The sequence below is a fragment of the Fusarium graminearum genome, chromosome 2 (assembly GCF_000240135.3).
Source record: "Fusarium graminearum PH-1 chromosome 2, whole genome shotgun sequence".
Lineage (NCBI taxonomy): Eukaryota > Fungi > Ascomycota > Sordariomycetes > Hypocreales > Nectriaceae > Fusarium > Fusarium graminearum.
Genome location: NC_026475.1, coordinates 695,375 through 717,512, shown reverse-complemented (window position 1 = coordinate 717,512; position 22,138 = coordinate 695,375). Strand labels below are relative to the sequence as shown.

The window sequence follows — 22,138 nt, the reverse complement described above, 5'->3', positions numbered from 1 at the left end:
CATTCTGTTCGTACTTCAAATACTTGTGAATCCCCCATGAATCTCGCTCTATTCTTCGCTCTAATACTTACCCCGTCTAACTCCTATCACCGAGCCTGACACAATTCAGTCACACACGTCATTGGATCCGCTGTCAACTATCCCAAGGCATCATACAGAGCCATTCTTCATTGCTTGTATCTATCCAGGTACTGGAAAGTCCAAAAGCCAGTATTAGCTTTAGAATCCATGTACAACCACCGAAAACTCAGGTACTGGAGGTCTTTCCGTGGGTTTAGGTTACTTAAGAGACCTGCAGTCTATACTCTCAGGGGTATATACACATCTTGATAGAAAGGGCTTGTCTTATAATATTACTTAGTAACTACCCAGGAAAGCGCATCATGATGGAAAGCATTATGAGAGATACAATGTACCGAAGCTGAATTAAATAGTACAAGATGCCCAAGCTACAGCAACCTGGCGTCTTCCGAGCTCATTACCAGTCATTTTTATCTCAATGCTCACGCGTTCTTCTTCCTAGCCTCATCGTATCCCTCCTCTTCACTGTCATCATCCTCTTCGTCTCCATCTGTTCTCTCCTGGTCTGTCTTGTGTCGGCGATGCTTCATCGCCTCTCGAATCTTGCGAGTCGCTTCATCAAATCCACCACTCGAGTCAAGGGTAGTAAATCCACTAAGAGGGAACCCGCCGGATCCAAATCCGCCCCCGCTGCTGCTCGATCGCGACCTGCTACGCGCTCTAGATGGTGGTCGTGTAGAGAAGATGCCCACATGGCCAATGTTGCTGAACGAGTCGTTGCGCGGAAGGGCTCGGCTGGACTGTGTTGTGCTTCGTCGCGATAAAGCTGGTGGTGTCTCGGGCTCGAGGCCAGTACTCGATTGGTCGCTGTCTCGTCGTCGATGCGACATGGGAGATGTCGCAGCGCCGCCCTCGACCTTGTACAGGTCGGGCACAAGTCGAGCTTTCTCAAAGTCGTCAAACATTTCAGGTCCAAGAGTGTTGATCACATCCGTCACTTGAGCGCTCAGCTCGGCTCGCCTTATTCGAAACCTGTGGATATTGTAGTTTGAAGTCGGTGTCAAGCAGAGCAGAAGTGGCCGCAAAGACTTGAAAATATCGACGCCAACCTCTCCGAAGCGCAGAGACGCAAATGTGATACCAACCATAAATGGCCACATGGCGAAATAGATCACCCACAAAGGCACGCCCTCTGGGACACGACCCCACAGACGATCCTGCCAAACCTTGAAAGTGACGATTGCTGAGTAGATGTGGTATAATGTGGGCGCAAGACCAATTGCTACAAGAATCTTCCACGTGGCCATAACATCGCGACCACGGATTTTGACAGTTGAGCCAGCCAGAGCCGTCTTGGCCTTTCGCCGACTGATAATTCTGGTCGCGACAAAGACAGGTGCGAAGAGGATCAAACCTGGCAAGGTGCAGATGAAGAGGAGAAGAAGCTTGATCGATCGGTAGATGAAGAGGAAGATGACCTTGACCATATTCATCTTGGCGTACTGTACTTGGTGGTCCTTCAAGTTCAGGTATCGAAGTTGCGAGTTGTACTCCTTAACCGCCGCGGTTAAGGATGTGATGCGCTCGTCATTCTTGTATCTCTCATAACCCATGCACAATCTTCGATTCAGCTCAATCACTACTGGGAGCGGGAGCTTCTTGCCGGTCGGGTTATAAAGTCGGCGAGCGGCCTGGATCACCATGAGAGTGTCGTAATCGGGGGCGGAAACGGTGACTGAGTTGAGAGCCTGGTAGACTGTATCCAGGACTTGACCAATGGCTTCACGACGCTGCTTGTTGCAGTAAAGCTCGACGAGATGGCGGGGGATCTCAAAGGGGGCGCCAAACTCAACAACAGCGCGTGAGCGGAACTTGTGAGCGTGGAAGTAGTTCATGCCAACAGGAACAATTTTGAGACCGCAATCGGGGTCCTGAGCCAAAGTTCCCAAAGCCATGATTGCGACACCAGCCTTAAGAGGTAGGAGCTCGGTGCGATCGTGACTACCACCCTCAGGGAAGATACCAACACAACCACCGTTGCATAGGCGAGAGAAGACAGCATCATAGACCTTGGTCTGGTCGATATGAGGTGCCATCTTGAACTTGGTGCCCTGGAAGCCTGGGGCGGGTCCCTTTACCTCCTTAATGGTGAAGTTTCCATTATTATCAATATCGTCACGGCCTGTGAGCTGTGACAAGGCGAGCTTGCCCTTGAAAGGTCGCTTGACACGGATCTCCTCAGGACTAATGATCTCCAAGATGTCGACACTAGCGCCACTCTGGCCCTTGACGGACGGCAAGAAAAGCATGCCCTGGACTTCGCCTTCACCCTGTCCAAATTTGGTGCCAACACCTCGAATTAAAGTAGGGTCGTTGATGGGATCGGGAAGATAGATGGTTCCGGTTGCTGGCTTGGCAGCATCTTGGGCGCGACCGACGGGAACTGAGCCGACTTGTCGTGAACCCCAACCGATAAATCCGTGAACCGACTTTTGGGCGATAAGAAGAGACGCTCGTCGTTTAGCCTCGTTTCGCAGTGTTCGCTGAAGAATAATAGCATCGACGAACTAGCGAAGATGTCAGTGAACTATGCTATACAATGGCAACGTTGAGCTGCTATTTCTTCTTCCCCGCTAGCACAACAAAGAGAATTTGTAAAGCTCAACTGACCTGGTTGGCATGCGGCGCAGCGACGAACAAGACGGGACCTGTCTGAGGGACGCGCCAAGCACCTCGAGGCACAACCTCTCGGAAGAACATATCGACAATGTTACCGACGGTGTAGAGAAACATGTCATACTTCCAGTTCACCATAGGATAGAGCTCATTCTGCGAGGTCGGGTTCGTCACGGACTGCGGCGCTGCCGCGTCCTCTGTGCCAGCTTGTTTAGACATGGCGGACTAGCGAGGAGAGACCAGCGCTCTTGGAGCAAGTGAGAGAAACTGAGTTTGAAGTCAAAGGGTGGATATGGATGTTGTAAAAAATCTTTAACAGAGCTAGACAAGCGAGGTGTACTCGATGTGAGGGGCGGCGGGCCTCTGGATGGACGGACGGACGAGTTGGAGCGAACGAAGATAGGTCGACAGTTAGGTGATGCAAGATGATGGATAAATTATATTGAAGTCGACGCTAACAACCGTTTTAAACCCTCAGCATTCCTGTTGGGCGACAGGATAAGCTGGGGGAAAAGACGAGGCGAGACAATGCAAGACAGAACAGGACACGATGGGAGGTGATGCACATGGAGATGAGGATGGAGAAATAGCTGGGGCTGGGGTTGGATGTTCTGTGCTGTAATTGTACCCTGAAGAGGGGAAATAGAGGGTTCGATGAGGTGCCCGCCTTAGTACCCAGTAAGGAAAGGCTGGCTTTAGAGCTATGAAGCTACTGTCGTAGTATTGGATGATCCTGTCAACGAATGCCTCAACTTTATCAAGAAGTTCCGAATTGCTTTTCTCATGATTCGTACTTTGTCCTTGTCTACCAGCTTCCTCTTCGGTCCCTAGGTATTCAAAACTTACCTCCCTATTCCATGACCGAGGATGAATCTTAGTTACATGCCGTACTCGCTCTCGGCGTTTTCGCCCTTGCGAATATTTGTTTATCACCCCACTATCGGCGATCCGGTACGGCAAGGTGCAGGGCAGCTTGTACTGTAAGTACCTAACTTATCTGTTGCAAGGATCTGGCTCTCCAATTCTATGCTGCACAACCAGACAACCAAATGATCAGAGACATTCATGAACGAGAACATGCCGAGTATAAGCCACATTTCAACGGCGCAACATTAACTAATAAAGCAATTGAGAATGTGAAAATATTCAACTTGAGATGTGTCCGTGCTGAAAACATGACCTTGGATCCATGTATCACCATCCATAGTTACTCTTGGCTCACATGGATCAATCACAAGTTATAGCGAGATCACAAGCTGATTCACACCACCATCATCATTTACCTTCAGCCATCAGCCACTGATAGTCTATTCGAAACCCCGGGACCAACCGCCGCTTCATCACGCTACTTACATTACAGTCTCCATCATGGATCCTCTGCGAATTTCCAAGAAACAGCGACGAGGGAAATATATCCGTGCGCCCATACTTTCACATGTCAATTCCACATCAACGTTCGAGCTTTGTTCAGTATCCATTATTTTAATATTCATTGAGCACTTGGCATGGCTGGGCCTTGAAAACCATGCCCAGAAATAAGAGCATTCTCTCGGCGCGAGTCTTGTCTATCAATAAAAGCCAAGTCCCAATAAAAAGCGCCTGCTGAGGTCACATTGGATGCGGTTGAGACTCCAATGCGCCATCAAAAACCACTAACGTCAAGGAAGGGAGGGGGTGGTGTGCACGGCGGCATCCCAGAATGAGTGCCGTTTCTACCTCATCGATATCTCCTCAGGCCGTGCCCGTATACCGAGGCCGAAAGGATATCTTGACGTTTCTGCAGATGCTGGGTTGGGGTTGGAGAATGTAGCTAGAGAATATTATGTACTAATTTACCAAGCCACCTTGGCAAACCCCCCTGCTTTTGCATGTGTGATGCTGTGTTATACTTTAATGTACCAGCTGTGCCGCAGATGACCAAATGCTAAGCGTCTTACGGATTTACATGCTGCGTTTAACAATAAACGTATTGGCCATCATACCAGTGGAACAACAAGACATGGTTATCTTTCTCATCGCTTTGCTCGCCGTCTGCTCTTCTTCTCTGGTACACTCGCACTGCCTCCCTCGAGCTCGCCCTCTGCAATCTTGCCTTCATTTTCCAGCTCTTTCAATTTCTCCTGCCCAGAGATGAACATACTCAAATCCCGGTTCATCTCTTGTAGATCTGCATTTTCCGCCTTGACTTTCTCTAGCTTCATAGCCATTGCTTCATGATCATTATTGAGATGTTCAATTCGCTTCATCAATCCTTCGTTCAGCCGTTTCTCTTCCTGTAGAGATTTTCCAAGGTTACGTGCCAATGTTTCGCTTTTGTTGGACTTGTTACGCTCTCTTTCAAGCTGCCTCTCTAGCTCGGGGATCGTCTCTTCACTGAGGGTCGTATACTTCTCGTCTAATAGCGCCAACTTCTCCATGGCCTTGGAGGCCTGGACAATAGCACTCTCCGCAGTTGCGGATGCTTTTGAGGCTTTGTCGACAGTCTTGCTAATTAGTTCTTCGTAATATGCCCGTTGTGATTCAAGTTGACTTGTGACCAGATGCGTATACTCCAGACCTATGCTTTCAAGTTTTGCCCGAGGCACGACATCTTCTTCTTCCAGGTGGCCAATTGATCTATTCCTCGACGGAAGCTCCACCACTTTGCCGTCGCCTTTGGCTCGTATAAGCCGGTGCACCCACATATCACCGGCGTAGTCCCAGACATGCTGTGTTTCCAGCTCGAGAGAAAAGCAGTGTGCCGTCTCTTTCCAGTGGTCTTTTGCATGACCACCTTTGTAGCGGCCGCAGCCTACATAGCCGCATATCAAACAAATCCACAAGTCATCTGTGCAGCCACAGATAGTGCAAAGATTCGAAGCTCCAGATCCAAATGGCTGTGTATGAGGGTTTGAGGGATCCGAGTTCGCATCAGGTGACGTATTCGTAAATCTACAGACTGGACATCCAGCCCCTTTCCAATTCTGGAGGCATGTGCAGTGAAACACATGAGAGCAAGGAATAGTCATCAATCCGTTTGTCTCATCCATACGCTCGAGGCACACAGGGCATGTAGGTAGTTCCACAAGATTCGGTGTCGGGGGAGGAAACGGCCGGAGGCTACTCGACATTCCTGCCGAAGAGGATAGAGGTGAGAGAGCGGCGCTGGACTTCCTTCGCGTCGGCGTTTCGAATGTTATGTTTTTGACGAACACTACATGACATATTTGAGGCTAGGAGGTGTTAGCGATCATGTCCCTCTCTATAACATATAGTCACTTACCTCCATAGTGTTGAAAACCTTGCCGTCAAATTCCCGACGCCATTGTTTCGCTCGCACGTTGTCTCGAAACTTGAGAAGAACAAGGTATCTGTTCATTCGCGAGGTCATAATCATACGGCAATGGCTGATATCACCTCTCCATTTTTCTCCTACAAATCCCATAAGGTCGCCTGGAGACATGTAGGCGGGGACTGCCGGGATGCAAAGAGTTGTACAGTCGTTGCTTTTCGAATCTCCAGTTCCGTTTTCCTGGCCCTCCGTTTCGACGAGGCTGGGCGTTTCATCGCCCTCTCGGTAAAAGTGTACGACACCCCATCCGAGTTCAGTATTCTTTGTCTCAAGTGGAAGGAGATCTGCCTTGGTTGCCGTACCAGCCCCTCCAAACATTGGCCCTAAAGAGGGTGCCGCAGATGGAGTGTTTCGACTACCCTCGCCAGCCATCGTGTGTCCGGTTCGTAAATCAACTGTTTCGAGAATAACGCGGCCAAACCTCCAGTCTCTAACTGCGTTTTGCGGGTGTATTGCGGCGCTCGAGTTCGGCGGCGGGAAGCTGTTGGCTCTCTCAAGCCACTGCCTTTCCGACACAATTTCAATCTTCCGTTCGGCTTCCTTGACAGGCGGCCTAGCAGCTGTGCCACAGTCTATTATGCCAAGACTCGAAGTGGACGAGTTTTGCCCCACAGTTGTGTATGGAGATGTGTGGTTTTCAGAGTTGTATGAGGGAGAGTCGGGAGTATTTGGTATTCTGTAGGTTGTCTGTCGATCTGGTCTCGGGTGGGATGGGAAGTCGTCGAAAACACTCGATTCAGGCGGCGGTAGCCAGATGTCCTTACGATCTTCTGTTTCTGAAGCAGTTAACGGGTCAGGCGTCGGATACAGCTCAAATTTGATGTGATAAAAGTAGGAAGGCATAGCGTATCCATATGGTAGCGATGCTCGCTCGACAGGTGGTAGATGACAAGTGAGCAATTTTGGTTGTACCTCTAACTTGGAAGGAGGACCGAAAAACACAAACTCGATTACTAAGGAGGTAAGAACAGGTGTTGGCGGGGTTTGTGATACTTCAAAATCATTATATTGCTGCCGTGTAATAGCGCGAATAATAATGGAATCGGAGAGGGAGGTTTAGAGAATGAAAAGTTCAAGCTCAAAACTTCGATCGAGCCCATGAAAGCCCCCCACCTGTCGTAAGCTGGGCTGCCAGGTTGGTTGGCACACCAAGACTTCCCTCAAGGTATCAGAAAGATAGCCGCTTGAAGCATAGGAGACGAAACAATTATGTTGATTTATGCTATTTAGTCCAGTTGTATATGTTTGTACTCTAAAACTTGACGCGAGCTTTTCTGTTGCCTGCCAACCACGATAGTTATGCGCTGACTACACAGTCCATGATTCACAGAATAACCGACACATATTGCAGGCTGTCATTGATTCAGAGACATAGAACACTAAGACCTATACAAACATTCACTGTCTCATGGCCTTTGGCGTGCTGTGACCCACCTTCTCCAGGTATTATCAGAATAGTGAGCCATGATGATGCTCCACAACCCAGCTCATGACGAGTGGGTCGGTCGGCACAATGTTCATGAACTCCAGACTCCAAGTTGAACTTTCATGATCGGCATGATACATGACATCTATTTGTGGAGCAAAGCGACTTCAACACATTCAAACGTGTTGCTTAGTAGAAGTCTATTACCATAAGAGTAGAGTAGAGGCCTCATGTCACAAGTCTCAAAGGGTGCAACGAAGAATATTGGTTGAATTCATGCCGTTGCTCATCGTGCCTGAGCCCCCCAGGCCTATTGATAACTAATACTAATTTAACCGGATAACACCCGCCGTTCAATCATGTCGTTACTAATCATAATCTACTGTCCACCACGAAGACGAAGGACCAGGTGAAGGGTTGATTCCTTCTGGATGTTGTAGTCGGAGAGGGTTCGACCGTCCTCGAGCTGCTTGCCGGCGAAAATCAATCGCTGCTGATCAGGAGGGATACCCTCCTTGTCCTGGATCTTGGACTTGACGTTGTCGATAGTGTCGGATGACTCGACCTCAAGGGTGATGGTCTTGCCGGTCAAGGTCTTGACGACTGGGATCACGTGTTAGTAATGAATCGTACAGCGGAGATGTCAAGATGACTTACAAATTTGCATACCACCACGAAGGCGGAGGACGAGGTGGAGAGTCGACTCCTTCTGGATGTTGTAGTCGGAGAGGGTGCGGCCATCCTCGAGCTGCTTGCCGGCGAAAATCAATCGCTGCTGATCAGGAGGGATGCCCTCCTTGTCCTGGATCTTGGACTTCACATTGTCGATGGTGTCGGATGACTCGACCTCGAGGGTGATGGTCTTGCCTGTGAGGGTCTTGACGAAGATTTGCATACCGCCACGAAGACGGAGGACGAGGTGGAGAGTCGACTCCTTCTGAATGTTGTAATCGGAGAGGGTGCGGCCATCCTCGAGCTGCTTGCCGGCGAAAATCAATCGCTGCTGATCAGGAGGGATGCCCTCCTTGTCCTGAATCTTGGACTTGACGTTGTCGATAGTATCAGATGACTCAACCTCGAGGGTAATAGTCTTGCCGGTCAAGGTCTTGACGAAGATCTGCATGGTGGCGGTGATGTGATACAAGTGTAGTTTGGTTGTTGGTATTGGGGATGGGATGATTTGGATGGATGGTTGGGTTCAAAAAGAAGTAAATGATTTGGTAGAGTGGGATGTTGTGGGAAGAAAAGAAGATCAAGTTGAGAAGAGGCGGAGGAGGTTTAAGTAGGTGAGGGGAAGGTTTGTTTGGGAATCAAACGCAAGGTGCGAGGGGGCGCAGTGACCGGATTACGCCTGCCCGCCAGCTGCCAGGCAGTGACAAACAATAGCGACAAGGCAGGCGCGTACCCAAGGTTGGCTGCTAACGGTTAAGGAGCGCGACTTCCGGGGGCGGATGATTCATAATAGCCAATGACGGCAACGACTAGAGAAGGCTCCAGAATCTAGCCAGGCTGCCTTGCAGCGTGCAGGTACTCTTCATGCATTCACCGTGATAACAGGCAAGGCGACTCGGTGCCATAGAAAACTTCCATTATGCTACTGTAGTGCCCAAGCCCAAGAGATGGAACAATATCCTCACTTTAGTCTATCTTAGACCCCGCTCTTAGGCTGTTTATTTTCTGTATCCTAAGCTTAGATCTCTGCCATCGCAAAGCATTCGAGATACACCATATCTATCATGTTGGAGTGGCAGGTGGGTCCGGGCAAAGCCAAATGCTGAGAGGCAAACTGATGTCAGGAGCTGCTGGTGTTTTCCAGTCAAGTCTAGAAGGTGCTTACGAACAAAGCCAGACCGAGAAAGAACAAACTCAGATATGGCAGTCTCAAACCTAAGACTTTTCTCGACCGAAAGCGCCTGCTGTAACCAACAACCACAGCTGCCGTACTGTGCCTGTCATGGACCGTCGCATTCACTTGCCCGTCACCGTATAATTCACGGCCATTCACTCATCAGCAGATGCCCACGGTCTAACGCTAAAACTCATGCAACGGAGCGGAGTGGCGGGGCCCAGACAGCGGCATGTCGCCACTTTACCCCGGGAAAGGCTCCAAAGCAATGCTTGTCCGAGTATTGTCAACAAACACCAATCCACGAAATAAACCGATATAAAAGGTGGATTGTTTCTTTCAGCTCCAATACGGAAGATCACAGGTGATCGTTGCCTCAAGCTTCTAGTAATCAAGTCTTGGGCTCAGGAACCGCAAGCGCAACTCTTTGGATCAACATCTCATCCATTACCGAGATAAACCCAAAGTGGGGACACCAGCCATAACAACACTAACAAAAGACGGGGAGACTTTACGCACGACGGACACCTCTCTGGAATCCAAAGGTTTGTGTGTATTTCAACTATCATTGCAGCATGTTTTGCCAATTTTATTCGCAGCACAGAGGTCGACGATAACTCAGCCCTGGGTTGAAGCGATGTAGGGATCACTGACTTTGCTGTCTACTGGATCCGGCCGTATCGGCTTCTGCGACGTCATCAACCAGGAATTCTGGCCCGTGAGGACCCTGCCTTAGGAGACCGACCACCCTGTTCGCATCAACTTGTTGAGCTGGATGCGACACTACGAAGCTGGCCTGTTTCGCTCTTTTGTAGCCAACATCGTCGTCTCCCTGGACATGGTGGTGGCCTCCCATCTCAATCAAGTTTATGTTTAGCACTAGCAGCATCCACGTTATCTTGAGCGATCGCAAGTCGTTATCAGAGCTGACAATGACTCGATGCCAAACGGCGATTGCGCAAGATATGGTGTCTTATCGCGACCCCGCCTTTTGTGGTGTTGGCTCTTGCCTAATACAATGATAGCCTGGCAATAGCTCAGGACTGACTACCCTAGATCAGTCCGTCAACAAAGAGCGGTGCCTGTCAACGAATTTCTAGGACAGCAAAGACAAGGCGAGGAGCGTATTCTCAATTCAAACAGATACATGGTATAATGTTTCAATAGTCTCGTCTTACGTGCGATAATTGCTCAAGTTCTGTAGTTATCCAAGGTTTATCAAACTCCTGCGGATTGTGTCCTGGCGTCTTACCATTTCCATGCACCCCAACCCGCACGTCCAAGATAGGAAACCTACTTGCCTTGATGAGACCTTGTCTCAGCTTCTACTGAACACAACCAGCTATTTCAAGTTAGCCTGGAATGAAGCATACATACATGCAGTCACCAGTATCTAGTCGAGGCTGACTAGCAGTCATCACAAGACAAGACTTTATCAGTTCACATGGATTCAAGTTTGTAGTGTTAAATTCAATTCAATATATTCGCGGCTGTGCTATAGCGCTTGCCCAGCATGATGCCTTTTTTTGTAACTACCCATATCCCTTTGTCAAGCTGCTAGTAAAATGATTCGCTCTTCCCTTCTGCTCAGCTCTTCAGCTCTTCTCTGTCGACCATGTCTTGTCGCGAGTACAGCCCACTTGAGCTCACCAACGCCCTCAAAAGATAAATCACACATCCTCCATTTAGGCCCATCAGCCATGCAAAATCAGTCATCGCAAATGCCAGGTCGTCAAACATGATCCCATAATAACACCACAAAGTGGGTGAGGTTCGCTCTGGATTGTATGATATGTTCTCCTCCGCCTCCAATTTAAAAAACAAAAAATATGATAAAAAGAACTAAAACGCTCTGTCTTCTTCATTCATACATTCATAGAAGAAAAGTCATAAGAAGGTCATAACACATTTTCCCGTGTCAGGTTGCTTCGTGTTGTCGGGCGGTGACCAGCCGTGATAGAAGGTTAAAGCCGTATTCGTATGCTCAAAAGAACAAGTCTGGGGTCGCGGTTGACCAAGATCGAAACGGCCTTGCCAACGCTGTCGCTGTGATAAAAAACAAATGTGACAAAAGAAAAGGCGGGCGCCATAAGGGCCCTATCATATGTTTTGACAGTCTCATAGTATCGTTGCACAGGCTATAGTATCTTAGTTGGCCCGAATGACAAGCTTGGAGAGGAACTTGTTGGACAGAGAGTCGAAGTCATAGCGGTCGAACTTGGACTCCTTGCGGGTACGAAGATATGCCTCTGTGTCAGGTGTTAGTGGTGTGATGGAAGAGGAGCGTTGAGAGAATACATACCATGCTTGATAACATGCTGTCGCACTTCAGTCATGGCCTCGCAGACCGAGGTGTTGTTGTGAAGGAGGTGACCGTGCTTGCGGGTGTCCCAGTCGGTGAAGGCGGGAAGCTTCTGAGAGATGGCGTGGAAGAGACCCACAATGACACCAACAGGTGTTGTCTCCATATCAGTGCAGAACTTGTTGACGGCAACAGGGTCGGGGACTCTGTAGTGGCAGTCGAACTGCATCTCCTCCCAGACAGCAAGGAGAATAGAGGCAATCATGAAGATGGTAGGCCAGTTCTTCATCTTCTCACCACTGTAGACACCAGAGTACAGAGCTGAAAGCTCCTCAAGGATATCCTTCTGCAGCTCACGCCACATGTCGGCAAGAGCACACTTGATCTGGAAGTTAATCATGACAGGGGCGACAGTGCGACCGTAGTACTTGGAGTCCTCGTCATCGATCTGACCGTCAAGGTCAACCTCGGATCCTTGGTTCTCGACCATAGTGATGTGCATGGTGAGGTTGTAAGCAAGGACAAGCTTGAGCGACTTGCGGATAACGGGCATCTTCTCCTTGACGTAGAAGCGGTGGGCAGTCTTGAGAATTTCAGTGATGAAGGGAGTTCCCTCGAAATGGTCGTCAATGAAGTCCTCGAAAGGTCCGTCAATGTGCTTGTCAAGATACTCAGACAGAGCGTCAAGGCGGATACCCTCAGCGCCAACATCGAGTTTCTCAGTGCGAGTCTCGAAATCAATGGGCTCCTGGTCAGTGAGAGTAGACTCAACCCAGTCAACGGAGAAGCAGCTGTCGTCAGCGACAAAGACCTCGCGAACCATGACGGGCAGAGCGAAACCGTAGCCGTGGGTGATCCACATGAGAGTCTCCTTCTGGGCGAATCCCTTGACATTGTAGACCGAGACACCACGGTCCATGTGTCGCTCGTAGTCGGCCTTCCAGTCCTTCATGAAATAACCAATATCCTTAATGTCGATACGAGTGCAGGGAACCTGCCAGAGACGAGCATGGGAAGGCTGGCAACCAGCGCAGGGCTCTCCCTTGTCACAAGTCTTCTTGAGGAACTTGCATCGCAAGCAAGCTCGGAGTTTTCTGATCTCGCTGGCCTGCTTCCTCTGCTCGGGCAGGAGAGGTCCCTTTCTGCGACCAACCTTCTTCTCAACGGTACCATCCTTCTTGCCATTAGAAATACGGCGAACAACACTCTTAGTGGTGCTCTTAGCAATAGGGCTCTTGCGGGGACCAGAGTTCCTGCGGTTTGTGCTGCTGGAAGAGGGGGATACGGATCCGGCGCCACTTCCGGGGCTGTGACGGCTCGAAGAGGGTTCGGACTTGACGGGAACAGTGGCAACAGTGGTGGCGGCGACGGGCTGAGGGCTGTGGTTGTGGGTATGGGCATGGGCGTGGTTGTGGCCGTCGTTGGTGAAGCAGTTGCGGTGGTGACCAGCATCGACATAACCATCAGACTCGGGAGAGAAGGGGGAGTAAGGGAAAGGAGGGATCTCCTCGAAGCTTCCAAACTCCATAGAATTGGCGCCGTCGGACGAGTCGGAATTGGTTCTCAAGTGAAGGGTCTGGGAAGGGTTAAAGATGGCAGCACCCTGAGCGTGAGCCTGTTGGAACTGATCAAAGTTGGGCTGGTTCCAATCTACCATAGCCCATCCCTCGCCCGATGATGAAGGAAGAGACAGAACCTCGAGGTAAGTGCCGGTTGGCGAGTGACTACCGACGCTATCAAGACGAGGCAGTCCATCCATCTGCAAAGTATTCTGGAAATCCTGCCAATTCTCCATCCCGGTGCTGGGCCAAACTGCCTGTGTGTGGTCATCCATGGTGGACAAGCCGTGGAACGTCGATTCGAGGAGGTTGGCCTGAAGAGCGGCTTGTGTGGTCGCGGGAAGGTAATCAAGGGGATTCGTCGGCTGGAAGTTGTTGGGGAAAGCATTGAAGCTCATGAGCGCAGCATCGTGAATGAACTGTGTCATGTCAGCAGCAGCGAGGTGCTGCTGCTGCTGTTGCTGTTGCTGCTGCTGTTGAAGGGCCCAATCCGTCAAGGGGTTCACACTCTGCTGGAAAGGCGATTGTTGTAGTGGCGAGTGCTGGCTATGGGGGCTGGATGATTGCGACGGAGGAGAAGAGATCTGATGCTCCTCAGGGCTCATCGAGGCATATCCGTGAGAGTGGTTTGAAGACATATCGAGGGGAACAGCCCAGTGTCGGGCGTCCTGGGACATGATGTTTGAAGCAGCTGAAGGACTCGAATGGGTAGTAGCCGTCGAGTAAGTTTGGTAAGCAGCGCGATTTCGATTATCGAAGTTGGTCAAGTCGAGATAGGCATCACCCCCGCCGTTGTTGAAGTCGTAAGTCATACTGGGCAAAAATCAAGAAGGAAGCGGAGTAATAGATACGGATGATCGATAAAATTGTAGGAACTCAGCGGACGACACCGCTCTTTCGTGAAGTCCCTGTTGAGGTGAAGGGAGGAGGTTTTGGAGCAGCTGGAGAAGGAGAGGGACTGCTGGAGAAGGTTTAACGGGTAGATCATGGGTTAGTCTCGCTGCTGTGGGCGATTTGTCGATGGGGGAAGAAGCGGTGAAGCCGTCGGGACGAGCAGCCAATGGCCAAGCCACCTGAGATGGAGGCACCCACCCACTAAACTGGCCGCTACATAAGCCTATCCGCTGGCGAGCACACCCTGGAACCCTTGACTGCTGCAACCTTCCTGCGCCTCTCTCTTGGGGGTGTCAGAGTAATAGTATTGGCCAATTGGAAAAATGCTTGAGGGCGATGGGTTCATCTGTTAGCAAAGACTAGCGAGCGCCATACAAGCGCAAACATATCTACCCCGAGTCTGGCCAACCACCTCTGCAGCCGCCGTCGCCGCCATGACCCGAACGTCGTGATCCAGTCGAGTCTGGATAGACGTACTCATGAATCAAGGATTTGGCCTATCGCCAGTCCTCCAGGCCCTAGCCAAAGCCCAAGACTGGAATAGAGGCCCCGTAGTCCAGCCATCTCCATCCCCATCTCCATCCACCAAAATAGCTATTATATCCTATGCCTATGCCTATTCCTATTCCTATGTTGTTTGTTCCTAGCTTGGTGCTGGAGAATCACGATACGCAGCGGGGCATTTTGCCAACAGCTCCATTGTGGCCATAAATCGTGCATGAAATCCAGGCACAAGTTCTACCAACAGCTGTTCCTGGATGGAGGACGGACCTATAGATGGGTGTTTTAGTTGTTAACATGGTGTTCTAGCACTCTATCATATCTACACAGTCCAAAGATGAGGCTGTTTACGACTGCTGTGATAAGATTCAGATCTACTTGATGCGCCATCTCATTTCTCTAGTCCGTAAACCTTGTATACCTAGTTGAGGCCCCCGCCGCATTGGCTCCATCAAGTTTAGCAAGTGTCAAAAAAAAGAGGTTCCGAGCCAAGATATGGCACAGTGCATTTCGCTCCTCAATCTGCTGCATAACGGACCATAATACTGTGCATATAGTACTGTCCACACGTAGGGAACCTGTCATCCACTGATATTCCACCCACCAGCTCACCTTGCAGCAAAACATCGTTACAACACAGCGCCGTTGGGGGTTGCATTGCGACGCTGCAAGCAAATGGGAACTCATCGTGGCGACTGCGAGATAGCAGTCTTACAATACCTACATAGTACAATACTGTACGGGCTGTATGTGCTCTCAACCTGCGTAATATCACGGAATACCCGTCTGACCAATTGCCTCAATTGCCTCTCGTCTACGCACAGTAGTTGCAAGTTATTTCCTGTCTTGGCCTCGAGCTTCCCTTCCCGTCTGCACGTCTTGCGTCTTGATGCTCCACCATCTGCCTCTATGTGGTGCAGTTATGCTACAGACTAGACAACACAACAAAGCTTGCCGCTCGCCCGCTCGCCCGCTCCGAATTCGAGATGCTCTTCCTTGAGAAAAACAACCATCGCAACGAACAAGCAGGTCATTCACAGCGGTAAGCCACACGCTGACGGTAACACGGCCATGCGGCCATATGTCTTGAAGCTTGGAATGCTGCTACATATTGCTGCACGTGCGAGGGTTTGACTTAGCTTTGTACCCCAGTACCGTACCGTACCGTACCTCCTCCCTCTGAAGTGGGCACCCAGTCTCGGACATGTCACGCATTTGCATCTGTTGTCTTGTCTGGAAAGCATCGGGTCTGCGGTTCCGTCTCGATTCGAACTTCAGGGTCCAGCTCCATGAACATGCCAAACTCGATTGATAAAACATCTCCGGGCATGAGACATCTCCTGTTCAGTTTGCTGCTTGCCGAGCGGTAAACCTCGAAATGGATCACGCTCAGCCATCCCGCCAGCCATCAAACTCAGAAAAGCGAATGTCAGCGGCCAATGCTTTGCAACCCTTGCCATGGCCTCACTTACAAGAGACCATCGGCGAAGCACTAGTTTAGCTAGACTCCACCCAGGGTCTTGCAAGGACCTGTCCAGTTAGGCCGTCGATCCTGCTCAACCTTTCAAACGCCCCATGGACTTGTCTGTCTGGCGAGGCTTTGCGCTCGTGATTGCCAGCGAACACGTCAAGGATTTATCCCAAAATCTCCCATCCAAGGCATTACAACCAATAAACAACCTCCAATCCGCAGAATCTGGTCTGCAAATCCTGTTCGGAAGATGCACGATATGTCCGCGCACAAGAGTTGATGCGATAAATCGTTCCGCGGCTCTAGATCTTCACAGGCTTATGGGTCTTGCGGAAAAGCTGGACGATTGATTGATCACGATCAAGAGGCACCTGCGATGATCCATTACCCTCTCGAGTTGTTGTTTCGAACCGCAACAATTGATTGCAAGAGCCAATCCATTGATTGCTTTCGAAACATACAGTCATTAGTGAGCCTGCCTACCTCTGCCGTGGCACAATTAGGCAATCAATCACATTAGGTTTTCAATAGTTGTCAATGCATACCATACTTGCTCCCGCAACTCTCGGGGCTGCCCACGCTTGCATCGTCGCAAACTTATGACAATTGTCGAAAGAAGAACCCGACGGGCACATGCCACCATCGTCGATCGCGAGTTAATTGCATTGAATGCAAACAGGATTGAACGCCTTGGTTGTTGCTTAGTCGAAGAACTAGCTATGTTTTGCGTAACAAGCAAGCGCACTAGCATTGGCCACGTCCACATCGGGTTATCTTGATCTGGTGTAGAAAATCTCCCGCGACAGGCGTTACATTGACGACAGAAGAGACAAGGAACCGCCGGCAGTACAATGGTATCAGACCAATGCACAGCCTGCTGCTGTGTCTACTAGGCCACGCAATATGCTGGCCAGCGTACCAGCCTCCCCAGAGTTGTGAAGCAGAGACCACCTGGTGTCTGTGTCAGATGTTTCTCAGACTTGTATTGTAGCACGCACGCACGAGGCTTGAAGACATGGCGCACAGTCATTTCTGCGACTCTACTGCTGTTGGACCGCATGTTCATGCTGCGAGACGAACAATGATGTCAGTATCTCCTTACAGAGAATAGGACGAGACAATTTCTAACGTCTGAGTGCCAAGTCTCGTGAACCCTCTTGCGCTTCAACTTAGTTAGCCTCTTCTTTCGCTGAGATGTTCCATGTTAATCTCTGGCTTCCCCTTGATATCTTGACCGCATATGATGCTACAACCAGGGTTCTCCTACAATGCCCTAGCCAGCCTAGCTGCTTTCCGTGTGCACGTCTCGCCTGGTGGTAGTGCTCCCTTTCCTTCTCCTTCTAGACCAGGACCAAGAAGAATCTGTGGTCTTTGTTTACGGAGAATCGATGATGCGAACTTCGGGGAGGGCGATTCATGCGGGACGACTAGCAGTTCAAGTCTGTTATGAGTCTCAACCGGATGGCATTTCTAACAACACGAGTCAGGTCGATGCGCGCGCTAACAGCTCCTGCCAATTATCAGGATTTACGTCGTTGAAGCCCTGTAGAAGCATACGTACATACACGAGGATGCCGTCGAAACAAACAAACAAACGCGGTATGTTACAACAAAGTGGGCTCGGCACATCCTACAGCTTACTGTTAGGATCAGTTCTTGGCAAACAGTTATCCGTACAGTGACAGCCAAGCAATGGTCTAACCAAACCGAATTGTCAAGCCAGAGAGGCGAGATAGACCCTAACGGCGGTCGTTCTGAGCTCGGCATAGTACGTACATGGATGTAAGCCGCATCGAATTTCGCTCCACTGCCGATGGGGTTTTGTCGTACCGGCTATTGGCAACTCTGTCGCCATCAGACCATTCTTGACGCAGGGGTAATTTTGACGCTCAGTTCTTGAACTCCGATTTCAGGGAGCAGCCGCTGGCGGTCAAGAATTATAGACGGGTCAATTGGTAGATACTAAACTGAGGCGATTTAAATTAAGGAGTCTTTATCCGTATTCAACGCAACTTACACAGTAGCCGCTTGACAAGCTCTCTTTTCCTCTTGTACCGTGCTCCCGACTGGCCGATCTCCATATAAACTCGGCCTGCGAGCCACAACAACTCCGAGACGATCTTTCCCCGCCGTGGGGGCGCAGGGAACGAGGGCTTCTGTGGCATTCAGTCTCATATGCAACTTGATAGTCCAGAATAGACAGGCCACAACATGTATCGTACGTACGATATGTAAATGTGCACTATCGAAATGTCGTGGCCACGCCGATCGCACTTTATTGGTGGTCTCGACTCTTAGACGCGAGGGGCGAGTTGAACTTGAGTTTGTGTTTGTGTTTACACGCTGTGACTATAGATGAATCCGGCTTACTAGTGCGTGGGTGAAGCTGCTCGAGTTGACCAGAAAGCCATGCTCATAAAAAGACTATCAAATTGTAACTGCCATTCATTCCTAAGAACAAAAACTCGCCGATTTCTTCTACAAGCTATGTGAATCTCATAACCCCTCTGCTCACCAAGGTCGACAGCATACACCCTTGAGATGGATGTCTTGGCATTACTTGAAGACTGGTGTGACTTGTCCTAACCTTAAAAGAGGTTTCGTCATTCCGGTCTCATTATAGAATCGGCCAGACTCCTCTTTGAGAGCTGAGCGATCTCACCCAGAAAGCTATGCCAAGTCGTACAAGTGCGTATGGAGATCCCCTCATCTGCATGCAGACTTACAACTCGCAGGCTGCTCCACCACATCGCTTTTTTATTACTCTTGCAATTGTCCGACCTTGTCGTAAGCATATCATATGCATTATGGACAAACTCGGCTTTTCGAGCAGGAAATCATGCCATGGTCTGCATTTCAACCCAAAGGCAAGTTGGCTGCCCGCTCCCACTCTATCCTTGGGCAGCCCCTGCAGGAGCTCGCATAGGATCAATATTCCGGGCCTGGACCTAGTATGCTAAGTAATTCATGCACATGATTTTAAGCCAAAGCATGCAGCAAGCAATAGTTTTTCTGGGGATGGCCATATGCAAGTATGTGTTGTTTCATGCATAGTATACCAGATCCTTCCAAAACGCTTTGTGTATGATGTGATGTTGTGCTTTGTAAGTATACAAGACGCCGAGATCGTCGAAACTGTGACTCATAGCTGGCAAGATGGCAGACTCTCCCAGAGGAGTAATCCGCGCTGTAGTGAGTGTCGTTTTGAGGTTTTATGCAAAACCTAATTATACGAGACGTCTATATTATTGGATGAGTGTGAGACCTGTTTTGGGTAGATTGTCAACCCCTCATAACAGCTTGTTGGGGTTTCCTTTGCAACCAAGGTGAAGACAAGAAATGCTTCACATTTTTTAAACCTATGAAAAGATTCCTTCTTGGTTCTATGCTTGGTCATGCTAGACTTATATCTCACTTCGTTCGCTTTGTCTAGATTCTGGACATTGGTCATGTCAGAGGCAAATTCCTGCAAGTGATGTGATAAATTGTGTAAGTCGGACGAATTTGTGTCAATCATGGGTCAGTTGATTAATCAATACAACTCAGCTAGAGGGCCACCGTGAATCGATTTGTCCTGATTCAAATGCGATAAGAATTGTATACGTATGGCTGTGCCTCCTTGTGTTCCATGTATACATTTGCAAGTACGAAGCAATGGCAAAGTCGAGAAGTCTGGGGGTTTCTGACAGCCCAACACGAGCCTATCGACCCAGTCTATGTCTTTTGAAACATGTTTATCGTCATACATATAATTTGATACAGACATGGAAAGAAACAAGTATTGAAGTGAGTTGCAATGGAGTGGCCTTCTAATGTAACCAGATCTTCCTTTCAGCTATCGAATAGACAGTCTTGGCATAAAACATGGGAATAGCATGTGCAAATCGAGACGAGGATTTTGTGCTGTTAGCTCAATGACTTCAGTGATAGACGAAGTTCCTTCCACGTGATGTTTCGGTCAATGTCATCTAAGAGAAGTGGTTGGTAAGTCCCTGCGCCAATACGTATGAGGGAGTCTCAGTTAAGGACGGAGACTCATGCTCGTCCCGTCAATCTAAGCCTATGTGAGTCAACTAAGTTGGTACACAGGATGTTACTTATACCAAAAGAGATGGCATGTTTCAGCGATAATGATTCTTCACTGGGCAAAGAGCATGTGGACAAACGGACTACATGAATATCTCAATATCAATAGCGACTACTGGGTATATGAAAAGCAAATCCATCAAGGAACAAAAAACGCGCCGGCTAATCTCAAATGCTAAACAGACTTTTGGGGGATTTTTCTCAAGATGTACCAACAACTCACAACCATGATTATACAAGGAGGGAGGCATTATATGGAGACAAATGATAGCCCAACACGGCCGTGAAAGTACTGTGAGTATCAGCTCGAAGGGATGAAGACAGTCGTCATGATGAGCCTCATCGTAGAGCGAACACCGTCTCACGGGGCTTGTGACTGAGACGGACCCTCTCACGATACTCACAGTCCAAGAATGCGTCGTACACCATAGCATTCGTGCACATGCTCGAGGAACCCTTCTTGAGACCATAGGCGGGTCAGCAACGCGAGGAGTGGACGATATGGCCCAACATCCGCTGGGACAATTTGTGAGAGAGTGCGTGGAGGGAGTATGCCCTGCATATAATGGCTGTACGTAACGACGCATCCCTGACACAGGACGCCTTTTTCAATACCTGTATCTGAAAGGTACGGGAACCGAATGGAGGCCATGCCACCAAAGTCATCTTCCACTACTTCGGCCTTTCTGGGCAGCCTTGACAGATCACAACCGGGAGAGTCGAGCGAAGCTTCGTGAAAATGTCTGAAAATAGCGGCGTCTTTCATAGATACTTTGCCAGGGCGATATGTTGGCCTCAACTTGGCCAGCTCCTCATCTGAGCCGTGTATTTCCAGAGCAAGCTTCTTTGCTTGCTTGACACTGACAAGATGTTCCACCTGTTTATGCGCAAACTGAAACCTCAGACCAAAAGTACCAGGAACACTGTGCATGATGGGGACTCGCCCGAGGTCATCGTCTGTGAGACCAAAACACTGCTTTGCCATGGCTGGAGAAGTCATCCGGAGAGACTGATTCTCGTACAGACATTCGAAGCAAACCCTCTCACACGTGGGTAAAAAGAGAAACCCGCCAAATGCAAAGCACGATACACATTTGCTCTGCCGGAGGGTCAAGTGAAGCAGAGTAGCACGATGATGGCCCAGCAGATGAGTTTGACCCAAAGCGGCCAATGTCTCAGGAGCGTGCTGGAGCATCTCGCTGTAAACTGGCAGACTCTCTATGACATCTTTGCCAAGAATAGAAACCCTTGAAAGACAAGACAGGGACTGGAAATCAAGAAGGTCGAGGACGGAGAGCAGAAGCTCAGCTGGGAGAAGATCCAATTGGCCTAGAGATGAAGCATAGACCCTGGACTGGTTGGGGATGGACGTAATGGATGGGAGAGTCTGATTGGGTGCATGACGAATCATGCCCTTGAATTCAGACTCTTCGGTACGGATGAGTTGTTGGATGAAGTTGCTGCAGGACGTAGCCATGGCAATATATATGTATGGGTGGATGGATATAGGAGGAGTAGATAGTGTGTAGTAGTATAACAAGTAGTTTCTATGGAAGAATTGATGGACAATGGCACAAAGAAGAGAAGAGGAAGAAAAAGAAAAATTATAGAAGGGACACTAGTAGACGGAATGGATAACACTAAACTTATAGCTCATAAACAAGAAAGCGGTAAAATAGTTACACGAGTTATGGAGAGAAAGAAAAAGACCGAGGTTGTTGAGCAAATGCCCTTACTCAGCAGGATGAACCGCTTAGATTCAAGCATTTCAGACATGAAAAAAGCAATACTTGTTGTAGTGACCAGCTGGTGTCTTGGAAATGTATGTACGGCATTGTCGAACATGCATGGCCATGGGTTCCAGTCGATTAAGCGCGGGGGTATTTTAATGCTTGGGGGGACTCTGAGGTGACGTTTTGACGACCATATAGATAGCAGTCATGGATTTGCGAGAGTGTACTTTACGCTTAGTTTATTATTGTAGTAATAAGGTTTCATCTCATATCATTCACTCTATCGTTGTTC

At 49.3% G+C, this 22,138-nt stretch overlaps 5 protein-coding genes across 5 annotated transcripts; all 5 read right to left on the bottom strand.

The window, feature by feature from the left end:
- Nucleotides 1–503: 503 nt before the first annotated feature.
- Nucleotides 504–2,916, bottom strand: FGSG_13299 (uncharacterized protein; the record flags this gene model as incomplete). The annotated part of the gene is made up of 2 exons (XM_011321655.1): nt 504–2,588; nt 2,692–2,916. The coding sequence occupies 2 exons, from the start codon at nt 2,914–2,916 to the stop codon at nt 504–506; spliced, it is 2,310 nt and encodes a 769-aa protein (XP_011319957.1).
- Nucleotides 2,917–4,709: 1,793 nt separating this feature from the next.
- FGSG_08767 (uncharacterized protein) lies at nt 4,710–6,871 on the bottom strand (the record flags this gene model as incomplete). Its single annotated transcript, XM_011321654.1, has 2 exons — nt 4,710–5,909; nt 5,960–6,871. 2 exons carry the CDS (start codon nt 6,869–6,871, stop codon nt 4,710–4,712), a joined length of 2,112 nt encoding a protein of 703 aa, XP_011319956.1.
- A 772-nt stretch (nt 6,872–7,643) lies between these two features.
- Nucleotides 7,644–8,681, bottom strand: FGSG_08768 (ubiquitin). The gene is made up of 2 exons (XM_011321653.1): nt 8,112–8,681; nt 7,644–8,057 (listed from the first exon to the last, which is right to left on the bottom strand). Exons 1-2 carry the CDS (start codon nt 8,575–8,577, stop codon nt 7,834–7,836), a joined length of 690 nt encoding a protein of 229 aa, XP_011319955.1. The 5' UTR covers nt 8,578–8,681; the 3' UTR covers nt 7,644–7,833.
- Nucleotides 8,682–11,448: 2,767 nt separating this feature from the next.
- FGSG_08769 (uncharacterized protein) lies at nt 11,449–13,973 on the bottom strand (the record flags this gene model as incomplete). Its single annotated transcript, XM_011321652.1, has 2 exons — nt 11,449–11,549; nt 11,603–13,973. The coding sequence occupies 2 exons, from the start codon at nt 13,971–13,973 to the stop codon at nt 11,449–11,451; spliced, it is 2,472 nt and encodes an 823-aa protein (XP_011319954.1).
- Nucleotides 13,974–20,165: 6,192 nt separating this feature from the next.
- On the bottom strand, nt 20,166–21,590 carry FGSG_08770 (uncharacterized protein; the record flags this gene model as incomplete). Its single annotated transcript, XM_011321651.1, has 2 exons — nt 20,166–20,196; nt 20,518–21,590. 2 exons carry the CDS (start codon nt 21,588–21,590, stop codon nt 20,166–20,168), a joined length of 1,104 nt encoding a protein of 367 aa, XP_011319953.1.
- Nucleotides 21,591–22,138: the final 548 nt, after the last annotated feature.

Bases quoted from the DNA above. Each gene is read 5' to 3' on its own strand.
- FGSG_08768 (XM_011321653.1), bottom strand. From the start codon at position 8,577: ATGCAGATCTTCGTCAAGACCTTGACCGGCAAGACTATTACCCTCGAG. The intron at 8,058-8,111 runs GTAAGTCATCTT...ACGTGATCCCAG, and splicing joins TCGTGGTGGTATGCAAATTT to TCGTCAAGACCTTGACCGGC.